This window comes from Atractosteus spatula, chromosome 13, assembly GCF_055471065.1.
Source record: "Atractosteus spatula isolate fAtrSpa1 chromosome 13, fAtrSpa1.hap1, whole genome shotgun sequence".
Lineage (NCBI taxonomy): Eukaryota > Metazoa > Chordata > Actinopteri > Semionotiformes > Lepisosteidae > Atractosteus > Atractosteus spatula.
In genome coordinates, this window is record NC_142718.1 from 29,360,373 (window position 1) to 29,385,089 (window position 24,717).

Consider the following 24,717-nt stretch of genomic DNA (forward strand, 5'->3'; position numbering starts at 1 on the left):
ACATGTTGGCTGGTGACTCTGAATTGTGCTTGTGCCTCCAGGATAGGCTCCAGGTTGCTGATTCCAAACCAGGAATAAGCAGCTTTCTTATGATGGATGAAGGGATCTGAACATCATTTGAAAATATTTTTTAATGCATGAAATCATGGTGTAATTGTACCATCAGCATTGTATAAATACATAAGCATTTTATTGTTATTCTAATTGAAAGATCTCTGCAGTCTTGAAAGGTTACAATAACACTGAGAGAATGTCTCATTCTCCAACCTATCCAACCAGACAACTGATTAATCAAGTTGGATTTGTGGATTATTGCAGTATTTCCAGACATCCCTTTGTCCAAAACTCAGAAAATAGCCTGTAGTTAATCTTTCAAAATGGTATGAAATCTATGTTCTACAAATTAGTCTAACTACACAAATGTATTCCCAGTACTTGGGTGAGGCCAAGGGTGGTCAAGTACCTGGATGAGTGGTTGATTTGTGCCCAGTTGTGGGAGCATGCCAAGGATTACTGTAGCATGGTGAGGGATCACTGGCACGGTTTTATCTCAGCAGAGAGAAGACTGCCACTGGTACACCTCTTGGTATTTCAGTCAGACTCCATGACCAACTAGCCTATCTGCTGGTCTTTCTTTCAAGTGGGAAAGTCAAGGTGGCGTTATGCCTCAAACAGAGGGTTTATGGCCACAGCCTCCCTGGTCATTCCACTAGGTCTGTGACAGATACTGTGCTCAACATGAGCAGCCCTACACTGGTGGAAAGATCCCTGAAACTTTGGGTCCCACTCTAAAGGGAGAGAGGTGATGATCACAGGCACCTTGACTATGGTTTGAGGAGTGGTCTGGAAAAGCAGGGGTGCTGTGGGGAACTGAAGTGATCTCCAGCAGACATCCCACTTCTGGCTTTAAAAACATTTTTTCTTCTAGTGCTCAGAGGAAGACATCCTGGTATATAAGGACACTAAAATGATGGTGTCATACATCAGCCATCTAGGATATCTTCAATCTCTGTAGTTAGATCACATAGCATTCATCTGTAGACATAAGGGCAGCAAATACTCTTGTCACTCTGGGCAGTTCACATGCATGGCTCAGGATTTTCATGTAGAGGCATTCAGTCATAATCACACACATGACAGCTTTGCACCAAGAGCTCCTCAGCCTAGTGCATGCACCAAATGTCTAAACCTCCTGATTCCTCTGGTATTGTGCTGGTTTACTATTGCAACTACACATCATCAACATTTAAAATGAACCTGGTGTAGAGTGTAGCAAAACAGCCCTATTTACAATGAGTCCCATGTGTTTGTACACACACCATTGCAGATTCTCAGTCTCCTATCACTCTGGAAGGAGAATTCAAGTTGGCACAGGAGGGCTTTGTTTGCAACCTTTCTGGGATTCCTGTATGGTCAGCCGTATCCCACTTTGGCTGCATCTCCTCACCCAGATGAAGAGGTCACTGTAACTTCAGGCTGTGGCAACTATGGCTTTGGACACCTAACCTGTCATCTTTATGTTACCTGGCGGAATCATAACCTCTAGACAGAGCTGCGGTTCCTTCAGAAAGATCTTAGCACTTTTATAGATACACAGTTTTCTCAGAATATGTGTTTGAATAGAAATTATAACCTGGTTTCATCATCCATGCCAATTCCCTCTCAACATTGAAAATCTACCAGACAGCTTTTTTCTGCATACCACATTGAGGTGAGTATCGGGTCTCCAGGAACCCATTTCCTGGTCTGCCATGTTTTAAGGAAAATATTTTCTTAACAGCAATTGTTTTGGACAGTCAGAGAGGTATAAATCGGTCTGGTCTTAAATATGGCAAATCTATTCGCCATCTCTTTGGCAAAAGTATCACTAATTTATGTATCCTTTCTCAGTTCACCTCTCCGTCTTGTACTGCTGAACTATTAACAGGTGAAACAATCCCTTCAAGAAAGGGTCACACAGCCCATTATATGAGATACAACATATAGGTCTTCCTTTATATTGCTCCAGTGATGGATGGATGTACTGCAATGACTCTGTACTGGACTCTACTACAGACATTCACAAGCCTCTACCACTTGAATGCTGTAGGTGAGCTTCTAACTTCTCTATTCCTTTAAAGGGGTACATCTGTCCCTAATATCCGAAGTGATCAACACTTTATATTCCATCACCATATCTGAACTGCAGGTTTGGTATGCATCTTCCTGGATTTTCATTGGTTGTTTTCAAATTAAATGTAAACAGCTCATTATGTATTTGATTGTAGTCTTTATTCCTTTATTCCTTTAGTCTTTATGGAGCTGACAACTGAAATACAAGGTTGCTGTTACACAGCAACACAGCTTGTCACAAAATCACAAATAACACCCAACCGATGCTCAATTCATCAATCCAAGGGAAGCATGACCTGAGATGTTGATATTAGTGCTCAGCAAGCCTGCCTGTCTGGCAGGGATACCCCACACCTTAAGACCTATAAACATAATGTAATGTTAATTGTTGCATTCAAAAGAGACCACTGATTCCTATTGATGCCCCTTTATTTAGCCAACAATTTTTATTCTCATTCCTTCACAAATGTTAGTTGGTTTCTGTGTTTATTTATTTTTAATTATATATTAATTAAATATTCACTACTTAATTATGGCGAGCATTGTTTTAGAATCACACAAGTACTTGAATATAATTGTTTTTTTTTGTGTGACCTCATATCAAGAGCAGTTTATAAGTTTTATACATGAAAATCATGTATAAACTGTGTGAAAAACCTCCTGTTTCACAGCTGGTGATGATGTTGTGTTATTTCCAAACGCTCCCCGGCCTGGTCTGTGTTCATGCTGTAGGAGTCTCCCTGTCTCACCTTCCTTTTTTCCTCTGTCGCTCAGCTACATCTGATGGCAGCAGAAAAAAATCCAGATGGACACCCCACTGTTGTGAGTGGCATAGAGACTCAGCAATCCTAGGCATTCAATGCGGTTTCAATCCAAAAATGGAAAGGCCCTATTTTTGACTACTTTTTTCACTGCAGCCACAGAAAGCTGTAAGGTTCATTAATTGTTCAATAATGAAACAAGCTTTTAATGAACAGCTAGCTTCTGCTAGTCATTTATTTCACATGTGCTCATATAACTTTTTACACTTTCCATCCAGTCATAATAGTGTCATAAAGCAACCTGGGATGCCACACACTACTAACATCCATCAGTACAGTACTACAATGTATTTAAGTTGCATTGCTAAATATCATTACATCCCCTTTCCTTTGAAAGCTGAAAAACAAATTACATTTATATAAACACAGTGACAAACATAACTGAACTCATCTCATACTACTAGCTTATACATTCATCTGGATTCATTCATTTTAAAGATTCAGTTTGTCTGTTTTTTTATTTTTCTTGTAGATCTTCTCAACACAGAATAATTGGTTTTATCAGAAAGATGTGTATTTTATGAAGGCAGTGATGTAGAGAAAGTTGTGTTACAGTGGTCATCTGCACCTGGTTGTTCTGTGAATGTCTCTTGTGTTTTAAGAGGCTGCTGCGATTCCTTTGGAGTATCTGTCCATTTTCAGTTTTCATTGTGTAAAATCTTAGACTCACTTCCTCTAGAGGTGTGGCTCTTTTATTCCAAGAATTTGTATCTTCAACTCTTACAGCATCATTTTTCAAATCAAAGCATTATTTTACTCCTGGTACCATATAATGTTCATTAATTGTTCAATAATGAAACAAGCTTTTAATGAACAGCTAGATTCTGATTCTAGATTCTAGTCATTTATTTCATATGTGCTCACGTAACTTTTTACACTTTTTGTCCTGTCGTTATAGTGTTGTAGCGCAACCTGGGATGCCACACACTACTAACATCCATCAGTACAGTACTACAATGTATATAAGTTACATTACTAAATATCATTACAAAAGCTATTTACTGTATCTAAAGTGCATTCCTGCACTCAGCTTTAAATAGCTAGACCTGGAGAGAAAATCACACCTTAAACTGAAAAAAAATATTAACTGTCTTGTAAAAACATTATATAAAATATATCCAAAACCATTTCTGTCACATGGTTCAGCATAATCATTGCTATACCAGCATACTGTGGTGTAAAAGGCAAGATGACTGGTATGTATAGAATTTATACTGCAGATTGTCAGTGCAAAGGCCTGTCACAGTAAACCGGGACTCTGGTAGTGATCCGGTTAGTGAGAAAATTGAAGTATTTTGATCAATCCTTGGAGGCAAACATAAAGCACAACACAGAAAATGAAAGTCAGTTTCGGGAATCTCATCTTCACGATTGACCATTTCTGTTACAATTTTTACCCTGTTGGTAGGCAGACTCTTCCTGCTGAGTTTGTTACCTACTCATCTGGAAGGCTGAAACTGACTTGGGGCAGCTCTCTGAAGTAGCTGCCTGTGAATGAGTTTAATATTTTCAAAAGAAACAATTTGATGGTGTTTATTTCACGTTTATATGCAAGTCCTTCAAGAAAGGACTAGCCATTTCATTATATTCACATGTTCTAAGAGGTTTGGGGCTAGTACCAATGGAACAATAAACACCAGGCTTTTTAACTGTTTCACATTTTTTACCTCCTTTAGCTGAGGTTTTTGAGGATCAAGCAAATTCAATTCACTTTTTTACTGTGACTCTTAACAATGCTTTGGGAACCCCACAAAAAAGAAAAACTACAAAATGTTATTTAGTTAGATGAGTTGGAGCATCAAAATAGAACTTTAGTCTTAAGATTACAGCTTGTGTTGTGTAATTAGATGATATTTCCTTTAAAAGCTGTAATGAAAAGGTGTGATGTAGTATTATATTATTGCCTTAGGCTTTTATCGGTAGAATTTCTTTATTTGAGTATGTTATATAAATGAGTAAGCTCATTAAACTAGAGGAACCTGATTTTTGACTTTGTACTACATTACCTCAAGGCCACATAATCCATTATTAACTGAGAGTTATGCTGTGTTACTAAGCTTTTTTGCTAGTTACGTTTTTGGTTTTTGTTCATTACACTCACAACGTTTTTTTGGGGGGATGGGGTGAATTTAGTAATGGCAATTCTTTAAAAAGCTAGTTTCTAACTGAAAATCAGTAGGAATATTTCTTTCCTCCTAGACTGTGTATACATTCAAGTTTTGGAGCCACTGTGGTTTGTATACGGAACATGCCTCATTTACAACTAAAAAAAACAATCATTTTATTTTGCCTATTGTGTTTTGTTTTGTTTGGAGATTCATGGTTTCAATCCCATTCCTTAGGCTCTCGGTACACCACTTTATTTAGGCATTTGAACACCTGTTGTGTAAACTGTACTTAGTACTAACACTGTATTTGGTAGATCCCCTTTTACCAATAACAAAGAGAAGCTACCATTATGTAAAGGCAGCTCATGAATACCAGACTTTAGGGCTCTTAGTTTTCTTCTGGCTTGTACATTTCCTCTTTCACAGAGCAAGGTTTTGGTTATTTCTGAAGCCACAACAGTCATACAAAACGATGAGAAGTGATACTGAGCATTTCTTTTTTCGCAAAGTTTTTATGCTGAGACTTTTAATTCACTGCTTACCTTTCGTGAATAAACACTAATTCAGCGTTGACTATTGAGGACATCTGGAACTCTGTGGAAGGCCTGTGTTAAATTCATGCTTTTGTCGTTGTTTCAAATGCTCTTACATGTAGAACCTATTTTAACAGATCACTCATTGAACCTTCTCTTTTATAACAGCAATGTGAAACATATCATATTGTTCACTCTAAACTTGCTGTAGAGTACTCAAAAGTATGCTAATTATTATTTTGAATAACAATAACTGTGGCATAATCACATATTTCTTTGTTTTAATCCTTTTTCTTAGACATTTGAAATGTCAGAGAAAAATCCAATTTTTACTGTGATCTGGCACCTATAGCTTGTGGGGGTTTTATGAGGAGATGATTGCTATGGGTATACAGTACTATTGTCTTCTTGTTTTGTAATGGAACATAATACAATGCCAATGTACCACTGAAAAATATCTCTGTATGCAAGTAAGACAAATAAGTGGGAAGTGAAATATAGTGGAAATTGTGGGCACATTTTGCTTATTTTAACAATAAAAAAGATGAGCTTTAACACTTAACAATAATGCATTGAATAGATATGTTGTCTTTATAAGTACTGAAAGAAAAAAATTCGTAATTTTTCCATAATTAATGCTCACATGGTATGAGCAGCATCAATCGTTTTAAAACAACTTAATAAATTTCAGACACCACCCCATTTTATAATTTAAAAATACATTGATTAAATGTATCTAATTATGCACCAAGCGCATAGAGTTTTCCAATCTAAAGCCTACAATATAGTGGAGGATAAATCTTCCTGCCTCAAAAAGGACACTAAATAAAAAAGCTTTTCCTTTTTAAGTATGTGACTTAAACAATTACTGTATACAACGAAACAAAACGTGAAGATTTCATTTCTTAAAAAAGTGGAAAAGGAAGTGTACGTGGATGTACAGAATTGTGAAATATTAAACTACTACTAAGTAATCTTACCCGTTTAAATAAGAGAACATACCTCTGAATCATGAGGACAAAGCTATTTTTCTAACTAGTCTGTAATAGTAACCTACCTCAAAAGGGAAGAAAAACTGGGACTACTTTGATCACGTAGGATTACCTTGGGAATACGCTATTTTTTGCACTAAAGAAGCAAGAAATTTAAATCGAGTTACCTGCGCTCCCGGGATTTACCTATAACGCCATCTATTTCAATACATTTCCACACCTTTTTTTATGCTGTTACCTGTACGGAAGTGAATATAAAGGGTTAGGCACGTAAGTATGTCTGAACAACATTCAGTGTCGGCGATACCTTTCCAGGTGAGATTTTACTCTTTTTTATTTGTAATGGATTAACAATGGGTTTAAATGTCATTTGATCGATATTTCTAAAAAGAAACAAAACAGGATGGAAAGCGCATATAACCGATTATTTAATAACTGTTTCGTTTTTACCTGCGGCAGAAACGACATTGAAGACTAATGGAGATCTTACTGCTTAGTCTTATTCTTCTACAAAATCTCTGCGATGTGGAAGGTAGGAATTGTATGAAGTTCATTTCTTCCTGAATTCATTTAATCTTTAATTGGGAGCCTGGTACCATCACATAAATAAGTCAATAATGTACTATAAATCCTCGTTTTGGTCAATCTGAATTCACAGTCGATTGCAAGACTACAGTTATAATGGAATGATCTTTAGTTTGTACGCACAGAATATTTCTGTTATTTATTCATTGAAGGTACAATTTGAAAACAATGCCTTAGTATAAGTGAAAATCATATGCATTGTGAATCCCTGGTATATCTTTAAAATGAAAGGAACCTCTGTGTTAAAATGCATTCGATTCGATTTTAAAGAAAATCGTTATTTTGTACTTTACAGTACAGTATGTGGTTTAACAGAAGGCATGCTATCTGATATTCTTATTTCACGATAAATAAAAAGGACCAGTTAACATGCTAATGTGGATATCAACTTTACATTTCCTTGAAACTGAACACAGAAGAAATGGAAATTGCTTTAATTTGGTTTCAATATGTTTATTTTAGAAACACAGTTTCCAGTTTAAAAATCGTATCTATTAAAATATTTGCTGATGTCCTGGATATACTTTTACAGTATACTGTATACCTGGCTATACGTAAGTATACCTAAATATACAGTAATTATATACTTGAGTATACCTGGATATACTTAACAATATTGTCTTTCTGTCTTCCATCTAATAGAAATTAATAAGGTAATTTATTTAGTGTTTTTTTGCTTATTTCTTCCGGCATAGCATTGTTTATGCTTTTCATTTTTTAACCAAAAGCACAAAGAGTGCAAGACAGCCGTAATCTGCATTACAGTATATATGCTGAAATGTACAATGAATGATAAATGAAAGCCATTGTATAGCAAGTGAAACTTTGAAGTCGTGAGAATACGAACCACTAAAACCATTGTTGGTTGTGATAGGAACTTGTTCATCGGGAAGCGCAAGAACCTGCGAGGACTGCTTACGACTTGGACCACACTGTGCCTGGTGCTCTCGGGAGGTGACGCAAATGCCACATATATTAATACATCAACCACTGTTTATATGCTATGTAACACATATAAATCTATCACTTCCCACAAGCACAAATACATATCTGATACTTTCCTTGTGTTTCATTACACCTTGACTTTTAACGTAAAGGCAACTGTATATACAGTATACTGCACATTCTTAATATAATTGAATTACATTTTTGCATCTGGAATGTTTTTTGTTTCCCTGCTTGTACTTAGTGTGATGTGGTTATTAATTTATACATTTCCCATTTTAACTAAAGGAAAATTTGAAGAGGTAGGGACTCGGGACAATTCCTGTGATACAAGTGTTCCAAATGTATAAATAGTCCCTAAGATCTGATTTCCTAAAATTCGGTTTCAATCTGTTTAATTCTTAGAATTTTACAGATTCATTTTCCACAAATGAGAGGTGTGACACTGTGGAAAACCTCGAACGTAAAGGATGTCCAGTAGAGTTTATCGAATTTCCAGTCACACGAATGCTGATTCACACCAGCAATGCTCTGGGCAAGGACGGCAACTCCAGTGTCACACATATCGCTCCACAAAAAATGTCGCTGGAACTACGACCAGGTAAACGCCATTACTAATTTGGGTTCACAATGAATGAACAATAAGTGAAATGTATGAATGAACAATAGTGAATGAACAATAAGTGAAAAGGTGCCATTTTCAGCTAAATACTGTATATGCAATGTACTGTACATATGCTATCTAGAAGGGAATTTGATAAACTTAACACATTTTAACATATGCATGTCAAGCTCAATTAAAATGCCTTTCCAGAATATACAAAACGTACTTTTTTGTAATTGTTGGCAGCAAGCAAGATCACATTTCAAATCACTGTTCAGCAAACCGAGGATTACCCGGTGGATGTTTACTATCTGATGGACTTGTCGGCTTCTATGTCTGACGACCTTGAAATGATCAAGGATTTAGGATCTACCCTTTCCAGGGAAATGGCCAAGCTGACAAGTAAATTCAGGCTGGGCTTCGGATCTTTTGTTGAAAAACCAGTACTGCCTTTTATTAAAATCACCCCAGGAGAGTTGGAGAACCCCTGCAGGTAATGATTTAAACATACATTGAGCAGATAACGGTTTAAACTTAAATTTAATGGTTATAATATAAAGCCTATCAATTTTGTAATGTCTTCTTAATTAACCTCTTCTTAATATTTTATTACTTGAATAATTAAATGCTACGGTACCTACAAATTGATTTATACTAGAAGCAATAATTTCTCATGAATAAAAAGTTCAAGTTTAGAGTTTCCACCTGATGTGATTATAAACACACCAGGTGCATGGTGACAATGGTGTCACCAGTGATAATGATAATGAACTTTTAACATTTACTGTTTTTCAGGAGCCATGAAATGCACTGCTTGCCTACATTTGGATATAAGCATGTACTACCACTTACAAGCAGTGCAGAAAAATTTAATGAAATCATTACCAAGCAAAAGGTTTCGGCTAATATTGACCTACCAGAATGTGGATTTGATGCTATAATGCAAGCAGCTGTTTGTGGGGTAGGTGACCTTGTAATTGCCCAAGGATGTTATTTTTCTTGCAAGCATTTAGCTAAGCTATGTGGTATACCTAAAAGTGTAGTAAATGAAATGTATTGATATTCAAATACTTCTAATAAGTACACACACTTATCCTCCCATTCACATTTCTGTTAGAAAAGTATACGTTTTTTGAATCAATTAAAAACATCTAATGCGCACTGCAAAATAATACCTCTCTTTTCAGGATAAGATTGGGTGGAGGAATGATTCTATGCATCTAGTGGTGTTTGTTAGTGATGCTGACTCTCATTTCGGAATGGACAGTAAAATGGCAGGGATTGTCATTCCCAATGATGGAAAATGCCACTTGGACAGCAACAATGAATATTCCAAATCAACAGTTTTGGTAAAGTGGCACCTTATATCATTTTCAGATTTAATGCAGAATAGTGATGAATATATTGTAAAGAATATATTTGGCACAAATGTAAGAATTCAGATTGAGAATGTCATGCAACTACAATATAATGTAATGTAGCAGCAATACAACAAGTTAGGAGCTTTATAAGTGGCTAAACTGTAAGAATTAAAAGTTATAAATGAATATTTATATTAAAGGTCTTAAGAAAGGTCTTAAACAAGAGAAGGCCATTAGGTCCATCTTTCCAATTTGGTTGGTATTGTCTTAATGGTATATAATTTCCTGTATGAATTTCTACTGTGTGTTACATTTCTTAAAGGTCCCCACCGAGTCAGAGTCCGATTATTTTCTTTCCAATGTTTTTAGGAGTACCCAACGCTTGGACAACTAATTGAAAAGCTTGTGGAAAACAACATTCTTCTGATTTTCGCTGTGACTGAAAACCTAAAAAATAACTATGATGTGAGTTGACGTCTCTCTCCTTTTCCTGCAAGAGCTTTTCAAAGAGCTTCATTTTTAAAGGGATGAAAACGGTTCATTTGTAAGAAGGAGACAATTAAAGATGGAACAGATCCTAAGGCATGTCTATGTTATTAATGGAGTTACATTTGTCTAAAGCAGTGTGACCACCTTGTAGCCTGATCTTTTCAGATTGCTCTTGTTAAGCAAGATTGGGCCTAGTCAGTACTGGGATGGGAGAGCTTTAAGGAAATCTACTTTGGTGGTGTTGGTGCACCAGTAGGTGCACTCTTCCCTCTGGAGCAGAATTGCAGTATTATAGTATTGTAACCCTATGGTGACAGAAGATACTTTGTTGTAAATGCTGTCCTTTGGATAAGACTTTAACCCAAGGCCCTGACTCCTATGGTCATTAAAGATCCCATGACACTGTTTGTAACAATAGGGATGTTATCTCTGATGTCCTGGCTAAACTCTTGGGTTTCTTGAAACTCCCCGAATTTCTGTAGTAATTTAATAATTGAAGCAAATCCTCATTGCTGTACCTATGTGTAGTGGGGCTACAGATGCATACTGGCTGCTGTGCATCACCCAGACAGATGCTACTATTCAGTCATGGATGACGTACTGTAGGTCTCCGCCTATCAGGGCTGGCCCTAAATTGTTTGGGGCCCCTAGGCAAGATCTTGGCAAGGGACCCCTCCAGATCCCGATTTGCACATGCACTACTATTATCAGCTCCCAACACAACCTTGTTTTACTAATTAGGACAATAAAATCAATTAATTGTATAACTTTTATTATCCTGAATCTATTAACTTCTAGTGAAAATACTTCATGTAGTGTACATCTCTAGCTTGAAAATGTTATGTCTACCGTTTGCTAGATATATGTATTCATTATTACAACAACTTGATTAGGCATACCTCCGTTTTGAGATCCTGCTCTTCTTTTCTGTGCTTCAGAAATGTTACGTACATTCGATTGTGCTTGGTCATTTTTTTACTTCCATTAGGGTACAGCAGCAACGGAAACAGCCTCTGTAGGGAATTTTCTGCTCACATTTGAACGTCATGTAATGTCATGTTATTTGCCAAACCGCTTTACACCATACAGTGTCACAGGAAGCCGGAGCCTACCTGGCAAGCAACGAGTTCAAGGCAGGGTACAGCCTGGATGGGGCGCCAGTCCATCACAGGGCAAGTGCAAGCAAATCATACATGGGGACAATTTGGAGGCCACGGTAAAGGCTGAGGGGGGAAATTTGGCCCAGACACTGGGATAACTTCCTACTCTTCTCGAGAAATGCCTGAGAAATGCCCAGGGATCTTTAATGAACACTGAGAGTCAGGACCTCGGTTTAACGGCTCAACCGAAAGATGAACATTTGAACGTGCAGATTAAAAATATGTTGTTTTGCACAGTGAGGGGCCCCCTGGTGGCCTCAGGGCCCCCAGCAGTCACCTAGTTCGCCTATGCTCAGGATTGGCCCTGTACACTATTGCTTAAGCACTTTGGGGACCTTTAGGAAGCAAAGTAGAACACCAATATGAGCATTATTATCATTGTATCAACATTAATGTGATTGGAAATATTTAATACACCCAGCACTGGTGCTGTATGTTTTGCTCTGTCCAGCTTCTTAGTACTAATGTCAAATTTGCTCAAGAGAAAAACACTTCCCAGTTTATTATCAGAACCGTGCATTAGTAACAGGGTTGAAAGAGACAGCACCATCTCTCTAAAGCAACATTGCAAAGCAAAAGCATGCTTATCACAAATGCGTTCTCAATAATCAGGCTATAACACAATTTTGCCAAAGTGCTGTGACTATGTACCATCATTTAAAATAAAGTCTGTAGAAGTCCTGAGGATTAAATTTAATCAAATTAAATTAAATATTTTCCTATATTTGTTATTCTTAAACGGAGTGTAATTTGGGAGATCTGTCCATACGGTTGATGTTGATTTTAGACTAATAAAACTACTAAAAATATTTCACACAAATTCAGTTATTATTGCAAAAAATGCAGCTCATTCAGAAGCTTGCTTCTGCACTCCTGTCAGCACTCCTTGACAGTTAATTACACAATAAATTAACAATACATGTGTATTCATGTCTCTTTACATGCACTGCAGACAAAAGATTTGTGCAGATTGCATTCTTGTAACCATAAATTACATTTGCAAGCATAAGTTGAATGTTTGTGTTCCTGAGAAAAGAAGCTATTTCAAACCGTAGTGCACAGCTTGGGAAAAGACCAAAACAAGTTTCCAGACATACACATATTAATATCCATTAAAGTGAAAAGCTTAAGTTATTGGGAGTTATGTGTAAAAATACTTTATTGATGGGACATACTGTAAGTAGAAATGTTGTCACGAATGGGTTATCACCAAAGCATGGAATTTCAAAGCATGGAATTTTATATCACGTATATGGGTATGATCAATGGGACTAGTTTGATTTTGTTATTCATTGTTATGTGCATGGTGTCCTTTTGCAGAATTATGCACAAATGATTCCAGGTGCCAAAGTTGGAGTTCTCCGTGATGACTCGAAAAACATCCTTGAACTCATTGTGACAGCATATAAAGTAAGACAAGCAGATTGTATGTGTGTGCACTAGAGTTTTATTTCCATTCTGTAACCTGTTTTCTGTTTGATTAACATGAGGATTAGGCTTCCATGTCAATACACTGTTCACAAAATACATAATTAGCAGTTCTGTAAAAAACAAACAGGGAAAAACAGGTGAAATGAAGAACTAGGGCCTGGCATAGGGGGAAATATGTAAAGCAAGGTCAAGGAAGCTAGGTGTGAGAGTATTTATAGTGTCTGAGCAAGGGTTCCCCTCCCTTCTCTAGGCTGAATCATTGTCTGCAGTTGACAGGCCTCTGCATGCTTCTTGTTTGATGTCTTCTGTGTGTTTTTTTACTCCTCAAATCCAGCTTCAGACATGAAGCGCATGAGTAGGATTATGCTAAGAAGCAAATTAAAAATCTTCCCTGTCTCTTGACCCTGACTCAATGAACAAAGCAGTAGTATTTATATTTCTGTGTAGTCGGCTGTATTTCTCATTTCATAAGTGGTTTAAAATGTGTGTTTTTTTAAAATCAAACAGACAACTCGTGGTAGTGTGCATAACTAATAAAGATTCTGGATTCCTTATCGAGAGGTTGGGTTTCCAGGTTGAGATGCTGTTCCTATATCCTTGAGTAAAATGCTCTGCCCAAGAGTGATGCAGGTAGATATATATATTAGTAAGTATGCAGCAACAACTGTATGCAAAAAATAGGTAATTATGACAAACAATGTGAGTGGCTCAGCTGGTAAAGGCACTCACTCAAGTGCAGATCAGTGATCTATGAGTGAGTTCAAGGCACTATCACAATTCACAGTCACTAACTGACTGTGAGTGGGGTTCCCCAGGCAACAGTGCACAATTATCTCAGTAGGTTGGGATCAGTTAGCCAGGTCTCTTGCAGTTGTTAGTGATACATTGATCCCTGTGGCCTCCCAGGACACCTCTCCTCCAATCAGTGCTGTTAAAAGGTGAACAGCTTGAAAGTGGGAGGGTCAGAGGAGTATGTGTGCACTTCTTCATTCTGCCCTGTGTGCAGTTGCAGGGTTCATGGGTTTCTGAAAAAAAAAGTTGCTTTGGAACTTATCATTTTCAGGCCAATTAATTGTATTATCTCTGAAACATTTTGAAAGGTTTTGGTTTATCCAAGTTATTTTATACTTGCATAAAAACTCACAGCAATTACTCATTTTCATTTATTTATTCAGGTACCGTTTAACTACTATTGAAATTAAATATCCTGACTCTTGTTTTGATGTTGTTGTTTGTATGCTTGTTTTTAAGGGACTGCGCTCAGAAATAAAAATGGAAGTTATAGGTGACACCAGTGACCTACAGATTTCTTTCACCTCTCTATGTCGTGAGGGAGAAGTTGTTCCTGGGCAGAAATACTGTTCTCATGTGAAAGTAGGAGACAAGGTTAGTCAGAATGGAAGCGCTTCATCACTGCTTTGAATCATTTATGATCACATGAATTTAACAAATGTGGACAGTCCAGACAGTCAGCTACAAAAACCAGTTCAGTGCACAATGTTGTGATGTCCAAGCAAGTGTTTAGCCAACAACAAATGCAACTCTATCAAAATATTAAAATCAAAGTTGGCCTGTTCACTCACTCCACTGGTTAGTTGTTGGGGTACTTTGTATCTGTGCTCATTAAAGGCATTTACAGATTCAAAGATCAGATAATTAAGATATTGAGACATCTGATTAACAAGGCTGATACCCAGAAATCATTTTATTGTGGAAAAGGAGTTTACACAGACATACAGTTAAAATGCATAAAGTTATGTAACAGTATGCAATATGATTCTGTCTTAATTTTCATTCTTCAAAAATATAGTTTTAAACACAGTTTGCAGTACAGAAATAAGTTGTGGAAAAAAGCTGAACTTATCGTGATACAGAGCACAGCTATGGGGTGCGCAGTTACTAAAGATAAACCTATTGATCGCATGTTGTTTATCCGCAAAAGATCCCCTGATAATTGTCCCTGTAAACATACTTTCCCAGGACTCCTTCACATAGTTTCTATCATGGGAATGAGTCACACACTAGGGCTGCTGAATTGTCCACAGAATTTGAGTGGTGTGCCTGGCTCCACATGGAACTATGTGTCTTTTCTGGCACTGGCTATTTATTTTCTGTTACCTACTCTACACCACTTTGTGGGAATCAGAGACGTTTTTCTGCTATAACATTTAGAATTTATTTGATAATTTCAGTGTGTGTTTTACAGGTTTCCTTTAATGTTACTGTGGAATTATCCAACTGTCTGAAGAATCCCAAACACTTTTCAATAAAGCCAGTAGGATTCCAGGATGCCCTGGAGATTGAGATTCAGGCCCTGTGCAGCTGCAACTGTCATCAGGCACCAGAATTGAACAGCACCAGGTGCAGTGAAGGCAAGGGCACCTTCGAGTGTGGGATGTGTGTGTGCAACTCTGGCTACATTGGGCCCCACTGTGAGTGCACAGAAGACAGTATGCAAACCAGCAACTGCAAGGAGCAGCCTGGGGCTGAGTCCTGCAGTGGCCAAGGAGAGTGTTACTGTGGGCAGTGTATCTGCCATCCTTCCAGCTTTGGGAACATTTATGGAGCTCACTGTGAGTGTGACGACTTCACCTGTATGAGGTTTCGAGGAGTTCTGTGTGGAGGTATGTAGCCAGAGGCTCTGTGTGAGCCAGCAACCACATCACAGGGCATTGTGACTAAAAGTGTTCTGTTTAATGTTGATGATCCTATTTGTCTCCTAATCAGGGTACAGATAATAAGCTGTGCTCAGATCTCCTTAATTATTTTTAAAACTTAATACAGTATATTGCACTTTATTTCTTTCAGATGGAATATTTAGTTATCTGTGTCCTCTCAGGCATTAATCTCCTTTAAATCCCAGGGACCTGTGCTATGGCTTAATGGACAGATATTTATTATTTTTCTGTCTGTATATTTGAGACTTTTTAATAGAAAGTTAGCTTGTAAAATTATTTTTTCTTCTTAGGAAGCAATCAGCATAGAAAGGGTCAGAAATGAGATAGATATGATTCATTCATGCTGTGTTTTACTTATCTCTTAACTGCATTTAACATATCTCTTAATGCACACAAGGTAGACATAGAAAAGGCACACATACAAAAATGAGCATGTCTCAGGGGGAAATTGTGTTTGCTCAAAACAATATTTAGAAAAAATATAGCAGTAATACCGAAAGAAAGAAGTAACATAAAATGTAAATTAATTCCTGTTATCAAGCTGAAATTGAGATTAGACTTAATGACTTTGATTGCATCTTCTAGATTGTGACAAGTTAAAAAATAGTAATTGGAAATGAAATGTATGTTTAAAGAATAAGATTTAATTGTTTCTGACTATTATTACTGTTTGTGCTAGGCTCAAATGTGGAATAGAGAGGTTAAAATCCTCTTTTGATTCTGTAGCAGAAAGAGTTTGGTTTTTCGTTTAGAAAAATTGAGAACACTTACTGCGACCTAGTATGTTTTATGAATCTGGACCTTTATACAGTCTTACATCTGTATTCCCTGAGAAACTATCACGTACCTTTCTGTTGTTTTTATGGTGTTAAGGTCATGGTGACTGTGACTGCGGAGAATGCCTTTGCCACAGTGGCTGGACTGGTGAATACTGCAACTGCACCACCAGCACAGACTCCTGCTTGTCCAGTGAGGGAGTTCTATGCAGTGGCAGAGGGAAGTGTGTCTGTGGTCAGTGCGTTTGCTCAATTCCTGGAGCTTCGGGTGACAAGTGTGAAAAATGTGCCACCTGTGGGGATTCCTGCAGCTCTACAAGGTAAATTTAGCAGACACATTTTGGGATCAGAGTTTAGTGAATACTGTATACTCATACAAGTGATATTTACTTTTCTCCTTAAATAAATCAGCACTATTATTATAAAGAAGAATGTTCCCTGTCGGTTGTATGAAAAACTGATAAAAAATAAACTTATTAAATCAGCAACTGATTTTCTAAATCAGTGAACACAATTAGTTCTTTACAAATAGCTTGTCAGGGGTGTAGATGTCTCAGTTCCTGGTAATGGTTACAAAAAACCCCACAAAAACAAGAGTATTTTCTTTCACTTTTCTGAAAGCCATCTGCATGAGTTATTTATATAACATCCAATATCACTTGTTAATTCATTGGGAAGCTCTTATCAAGACACTAATCAAGTATTTGAAAGTTGAAAAAAACCCAACACAAATGTTGCATTTAAAGAAACAACCCTGAGGGTAATAATCTGCTCCTGTTACAACTACCTGTTCAGAAGCATTTTTTTGGTGTGCAGAACAAAAACACAGTGCAAATACGTTATCTTTAGAATATGACAGAGATCAATGTCTGTGTTTTATTAGAGGTTGTGTGGAGTGCCACTTGTTTGCAAAAGAGCAGTCTCTTGAGGAATGCCACCAGAAATGTAGTGCACTTCATATATCAGTCAACCAGACATCAGGTGAGTGAACTGTGAGACTGACTGTAAATTCACTTAAATATTTCTCAGAAAATGCTGCAAACATTCACCATTAACTTTAACATAAAGATTACTTAGAGACTTAGGTTTTAGTCTTGTTGTACTTACTGTGATCCTCACAGATATTTGAAATGATTAATTATACCACACAATAGACCTTGTTTGTATGAAACCACTCTTTTGGGTTCCTGTGAATCAGAATATCATGAGTGGGAAAATATTACTGTCACATTAGTTGTCCTTTACACAAGGTGTAAGGTTTCCTTTCACAACAAAAAGGAAAAATAGGTTATAACATTATGTTATTGTTTTGTTGTTCCCTTTTCCTAAACCAAAATATGCTTAAACTAAATTATTGGTACAGCATGTCTTTTATAATTTACATTTGTAAACACTGACTCATTGTTAGTACATCTTAATATGTATACTACCATATACTGCCATAGTAGTTATAAATAATATAAACATTATGCTTTTTGATTTTACGTGGATATTTAAACTTTTCACAGAATCACATTGGTCTGAAACATATGCTTAGCTGAGAGCAAGAACAGCGCTATAAGAAGATATAAAGAGTATTAAGTGTTTAAAGTTGTGCATCAATAGCATGGGAGTTTCATAGTAAATTATCCTCAGAGAATTCTAAACTAGGTTACCATGCATCAATAGCATGGGAGTTTCATAGTAAATTATCCTCAGAGAATTCTAAACTAGGATACCATGTTAAACTTTTACATGGATCAGGAAATCCTAGGAATGCTGAACTCCATCTACTGATGATTCCCTATACCCACAGACTCCTTTAGAACACTGTCTATATTTGTTAGTTGTGACACTTAACAAAGGAGAACATATTCTTTACCTTGTCGTACAGACAAGTCTATTGTTAGCCTTTTGAATGTGAGCTCTAAATCCCTTAAATAGTCATTATTATGAGCTCATTCACACTAATGCAAGTTGAGAGGTGTATCTGATGGGCAAAGCTGACGGACCAAACATCTGAAGGCTGCTAATCTGAGCCACAAAGAGGAACAGAGAGCTTGTCAGTCTTTGACATGGAAATCAGAGCTGCACAAAAACAGACTATCTTCTTACACTTCTATAGGCAAGCATTGTTGAACAAGGCAGAAGCAGGGGGATTCTATAAATTACCATAACCCCACTTTAATTACAGTATTGTTTGGACTCTTATGTTATTGCACTGGGTGAAAAAGAAATTCAGGAGTCACAGAGGTATAAAAACAGACAGTGAGAGAAATTTAGCTTTTCCATTAACTAGGCTTAGCTTGATTCTAATTGTAATTGGTCCAGTATTACTGGTCATTGCATTTAATGTCTATCAAGTAAGTAGGCAGGAAAACTGATTACAGTTATGCGTGTACTTTGTATATACAAGATACGTATTTTTGAACATTGTTGTTCAATTGAATGCCCTCAGCTATTTTTGATAGATCATGTTGGGTTTTTGTTTTTTGCAAGCTAATTGTTTCTCAGCTTACTCTATTTGAATTTTCAGATTATATAGGAAGTGAGTCTCTCTTCTGCACTTTAAAGAGTGAAAATGAGTGCATTATTTCATTCCATGTGGTGGCTAATGAGCACGGAAACAGTGTTTACAACCTAAAACAATCTGGTGAGCCTCTTTTATTCATTCATTAAATTAATTTGTAGTTATACACAGCCTTTATTTGCCTTGGCTGTTTATGATGTCAACTGGAAGTACCTTTCTATTCTGAAAAGGGTCATTTGTTTTAGATAAGGATTTTTGTGCTGCCTGCAGCATACATTGGCGTTTGAGTGTTGATTGTATTATTATATACGCTACTGTAAGTTATTCTTATTTTGGAAAGGGTGGAAGAAAACATTCTGTGATTTAATAAAAAAATAAAAAATAGCATTTGATTTCATTAAAAGTTCTTTTTATCTATGAACAGATAATTTTTTTAATTGCTTTAGCTGTACCAGTAGTATAACATGACACATTCTTGTTTCAGGTCCTTTAGCCACAAAAAATGAACTTAAATTGAAAAAGTCAGAAATATCTGAATATGAGTACAGTATATGTTTAAGGAAACTCTGCTCTAATAAGTGGAATACGCCATTGTATATTTTCTTGTTACAGATTGTCCTGAACCACCAAACATAATAATGATTGTGTTGGGTGTTTCATTGTCAATTCTTACCATTGGAATCATCCTTCTAGTCATCTGGAAACTGCTTGTCTCTGTGCATGACCGAAAGGAAGTGGCTAAATTTGAAGCTGAGAGGGCGAAGGCTAAATGGCAGACGGTAGGTTTCAATACTTGTGCAATCAGACTTAAAAAATATTGCTGTTTTCCTGATCCTTCTAAAAAACAGTTTTTTTTAAACAATGTACAACTCAAAAACCCAATATCAATCATGTCAAAGCAAGGAGGGCAGAGGGAAACACTGAAGTATGTTGAACTTCAGTCCAAGTGCAATTCTAGGTGTGGAATGTTTAATGACTCCACAAAAAAGCAAATACACCTTGGTTTTTTGTCATTTGTGTAAGAAGAGGAAATAACCACATTTCTCAATGCTACTGTATGTATTGAGTGTGGCACAACAGGAGTCACTGCAGGGCCCAGTGATGCATAGGGCATGGCCACCTTTTTTCCCTGACACATGCCTGGAATCTACGAAGACATTGTGTAATACAGACATCTTAAAACTCCTTATTTGAGAACTATCCAGTAATATTGGAAGGCCACTGACAGCCCTGCAACAGTCTGTGTTTAAGGATTTGCTGTCAAACACAACATTCCAACTTGTCCCACAAGTACTCATTTGGGTTTTCAGAACATTTCAAGCATTAAGGAGTACCTGTGTAGTGCTGTGTGGGAGCATATTCCTTGTAACATTGGGCAAATACATCTTTAAAATCTCTGCTTATGCTTGATATTTGTTTTTTTTGTTTTGTTTCCATATTTCATATTTGGTAGTGTGCTTTTGATATATGTGAGAATCCTCTAGTTCTGTGCTAGAGAAAAATAAGTAATAAAATCTGTAAGTATATTTTATCAGAGTTCAGATGTTTTTTGGACACTTTAAATTTGTTGCAATGTCTGTTTTGTATATGTTCAAAAGTCATGTTTTATATTTATTTTCAATAGAAAGTTTTAACATTTGCTTTCTTTCTCATCATAGGGAACAAATCCACTTTTCAGAAGTTCAACATCAACTTTTAAAAATGTGACATACAAAAACACTGGAAAACAAAAAGTTGACATCTCCGTGGAAAAATACTGATGGCAAATGTATTTCATCCTAAAATCAAGTTTATGAAGCCACGTTGTGAACTGCTCGTGTGCATTTTCACTACCTTTGTGTGAGTGTGTGTCTGTTAAAAAAACACTGTTGTAACATTTCAGAACAGGTAACATTTATGGTCATGGATTTCTACATTACTGAAATCCCCTGTGAAGCACTAGTAAATACTTTAAACATGCCTTATTAATGATACAGAAGGGCATGCAATAATCCATTATTACCAAAGAAAGGTAACAAGTACCTAACCAGCCTTTAACATGTTGTCCATTTGATATGTTAAGTGCTAATAAGTTCGTCATACATATCTTACAAAAATCCCTTAGAGGTACTTAAAATAAAGTGTAACCAACACTGTACAGTATATGCTGTCACAAAATTACATCATGGTGATTTCTGACTTTACCTACCAATGTTTAGATATTTACATCAAAATGAATAGTTTCTTATCAAAATTTAACTTTGTGTGTTTCAGGGACATTTCCACTTAATGCACTACAAATTTGCTGCTTTGAATTAACCTGAGAAATAAGACACAGAAAAATGTAACTACTGATACTAATGTTTGAGTTGAACACTGGATGTTTTTGTTGTTTTGTACATTTTGTCTTTGAAAACTGAACTGAAGTTTAGACTCATGAGCACTCAAGTGCAGTACAGAATAGATGCAATTTAGGTTGAGTTTGTTCTTTTTTTAAGAGAAAAGTGTTAAAAATGAAAGAAACTTTTTTTAAGTATACCTGTTTCATTAAGGCTGCGCCTTTATTGGATCAAAACTATGTTTTGTACTGTAAATGGAAAAACTATATTTTAGCTTGTTTAGAAAATTTGACAATAAAGTTGAACTTTTATTATATGTCTCATTATTATTTATTTTGAAACGGTAATTAATCTACAAAGTCACTATATGTCAGCGCAGTATACTTAAAGTAAAAGACATACTTCATCTTATTTAAACTTTTTGTTTGCATGCAGTAGCAGGAGTCCGAAAGTGAGTCCAAGTGTATAAAATGAAGAAAATTAATATATGCATAAATAGACAGAAGGTCAGTTATTTTATTTAGCAAGCAATACACAGTTTACAACAGGGAAAAACTACACAAGAAACATAAAATGTCAGGTCACATTTTATATTTTATTTGTGCTTTCTGAGAGACAATTCTGACCTTCTCTTTGTTTCTATATGTCATACTTGTTAGCGAACATGAACATTAAATGGTAGGTTTTGGGAGTATTGTCTTTGTATTAGTGGTGATATGAAAATTGGAGTCTTACCATTTAACATAAAGCCTATTCAGTTCACAGCGTTATCTTCACTGATCAGTTCTCGTATAGCATGGTAAGTGACTTATGGTGCACGTACCTGTAATCACAGAGAGCACCCAGTCATTACATTTTTAAGCTCCTATAGCTGAATAGGACTGTGGTGGTCGAATCACACTCAACACTGTCTCTTCCAATGAAGCATAATAACTGATTTATATTTTAAATATTGGCCTTATACTATTTGTTACACCTTTTGTAGGAGCTGCTGTTATCTCCAGACATTTGCTTAAGGGTATCGTAACACTTTCTCACACTAAGATACAGTAGGTGTATTGAAGATGCCCCTGGAGACAATTGTATGAGAAGGAAGGATTGGCCTGTGAAGCTGAATTATCACAAATCCACTAAACACTCAAAATCGGAAAATGTATTTACAGTATTTAGGAAAGCTACAGTATGTTTAAGATATTGGTCCTGCAGGTCATAATGTTCTGGTGGCTGCTATCAGACTTGATATAGATGTTTGTCAAAACCAGTTTATACTGTATGGGCATAAATCGTATATCTACAGTAGACACCTGATTGTTTTTGGACTGAAAAACTACATTAAACAATCTCATTCACAATTACAACGGTTACCACAATATCGCATTCATTTTTAAGATTCTCTGCAACGTTTCCATGCTTCGAAAGCTGTTTATTTCTATCTCATTTTGCAACACTTGATGAACAGTAGAAATATGCTGGTCTTTTGTCTTTAAATACTCCTCATGTTGCTGCCGAAGCTTTTGAGTAGAGTGGTCTCGTTCTGTGTAATTTAACTCCCAAAACAAGCCAGCTACTTCTGTGTTTATAACTAGACAGAGAACGCAAATTTTCCCTTTTATTTTCAGGCTTTTCATATGTTTCTGAGTTATACTCATAAGAAACTTCTTCTAGGAAAAATTCATTATTAAATTGCTGTATGGGTCAAGGATTAAGAGCTAGCGCCACATAAAACATTTGACTGCTCTTTGTGACTCGCAGTGCTAGACACCCCACGTGTTTTAAACCTTTTTTTGTCCTGAGAATTTTGCTGAGAATAGGAAAAACTTTCCGACATAATGTAACTAGCTGTGAACACAAACAAATACACGAGACGTCAAATGTTATTGATTTTTGTTTTCGCTCTTCATCGAATCCCTCCCAGCACCAAATAGTCCTCTCAAAGCAAAATAATCTGGATTATCCTCCCCGCGGAGACAGCAGTGACGCATGAGGCCAAAAACTCGAAGAAAGTTCCCGAGTCCAGGAAAACAACTCGCTCCCGGACTTGCTTTCTCTCGGAATGAGTTTACCTGCTGTTGTAAAAACTGAGTTTGTTCTGGGAAATGAAACAATATCACTTTGTTCGTGTAAAGGTTGGAGCGCTGGCCGTTCTCTTTCCATTGCTTTTTATGAAGAGCTGCAAATCTGCTGCTGATGAAGATGTGGTTTTGGATCAAAACCAACTTTCCGAACACAACAGTAAGTTCAGTCGTCTTGCATAAAACAAGACGATTGTTTGCTTAAAAGTCGTTTGTAGTAAATAATATATCAGACACGACATAAAGCATTCTTGTCTTGTAAATGTTTCTGTTCTTCTGGAGTTCGTATTACTAAGGACATCTGTTCCTCACTGCGGGCGCAGTGTGTTCAAGCACAAGTTTTGACTTGTTCACAGAATTTTTTTCCCTGCTGCAACACTGTTTTTCCCTTTTTTTTACAGGTTACGTGAATCTCCCGAATATTTATATTTAGTGGTAAACGTTATACTGTAGATTCAATGTCAAGGAGCATTAAAACCGGAAATAATACAAATTTGTTTTCAATACCGTAACATTTTACTATAAAGTTACGCAAAAAAAGCCTGAACTTGGCTTGCCGACAGTACTGTGCAAGTAGAGTGGGAAGTCTTGAAAAATAAGCGAGGTAATGTTGTTTCAGCAAGCTTTACACTTAGTGCGGGCTTGAAAACGTCCCGGTGGCGATTTCCGCCTGTGTATGAATAAAAGTACCGAATTAGTCAGAAAAAATTGAAGTATTGATAAGGGATCTAGGATACGAATTACAGTGATTACAAATATAATGGAAGACTATACATTTAAAATTAAAGGAAGAACAATACAACAAAAGAGCACAGTTATTTACAATTTTATTGACCTTATAGTTCTTAACACGTTTATTGGAAATCACGTTAAAAATCCAGGCGGTATGTAACTGTTTAGAGACATTGATGTATGTGGATATTAGCCGATTTGAAACACGGACAACATAGTATAGATTAAAGTATTATACAGTACTAAAGCCTTTGACATGGCTGGAAATAGTTACGATGAAATAATTAAATTGAACCGTGAGAACCATGAGTTTATTATAGTGGGTTTCAGTTGTGCTCAGAAATAAAAAAAGTAATCCTTAATCCATGTCTGGACTGATGCTTTTATCCAAAGTAGTATTCATACTGTTATGTACCCAGTTATACAGCTGTAAATTTTACTGAAGAAATCTGAGTGAAGTCCCTTTTCCGAGGATGGTGCCTCACCTAGAA

The 24,717-nt window shown here is 36.4% G+C and overlaps 2 protein-coding genes across 5 annotated transcripts in view; both read left to right on the forward strand.

The window, feature by feature from the left end:
- The first annotated feature begins 6,801 nt into the window (after positions 1-6,801).
- itgb6 (integrin, beta 6) lies at positions 6,802-21,736 on the forward strand. 2 transcript variants are annotated; one of them, XM_088929908.1, is made up of 16 exons: positions 6,802-6,881; positions 7,026-7,098; positions 8,026-8,105; positions 8,502-8,697; positions 8,947-9,193; positions 9,496-9,661; positions 9,888-10,049; positions 10,431-10,526; positions 13,031-13,120; positions 14,393-14,527; positions 15,348-15,765; positions 16,693-16,915; positions 17,479-17,576; positions 19,111-19,227; positions 19,717-19,883; positions 20,763-21,736. In XM_088929908.1, exons 2-16 carry the CDS (start codon positions 7,044-7,046, stop codon positions 20,862-20,864), a joined length of 2,352 nt encoding a protein of 783 aa, XP_088786034.1. In that variant the 5' UTR covers positions 6,802-6,881; positions 7,026-7,043; the 3' UTR covers positions 20,865-21,736. The 2 variants fall into 2 exon arrangements, with proteins under 2 accessions (XP_088786034.1, XP_088786035.1); XM_088929909.1 differs by having other exon boundaries at positions 6,803-6,881; positions 19,798-19,883.
- A 1,696-nt stretch (positions 21,737-23,432) lies between these two features.
- Positions 23,433-24,717, forward strand: part of pla2r1 (phospholipase A2 receptor 1) — a 29,703-nt gene continuing 28,418 nt past the window's right edge. For 2 of the 3 annotated variants that reach the window (XM_088929905.1, XM_088929907.1), the window contains exon 1: positions 23,433-23,654. In XM_088929905.1, the coding sequence (XP_088786031.1) occupies positions 23,519-23,654 (136 nt within the window). In that variant the 5' untranslated portion in view covers positions 23,433-23,518. The remainder of the gene's footprint in view (positions 23,655-24,717) is intronic. The other variant, XM_088929906.1, reaches the window with a different exon arrangement.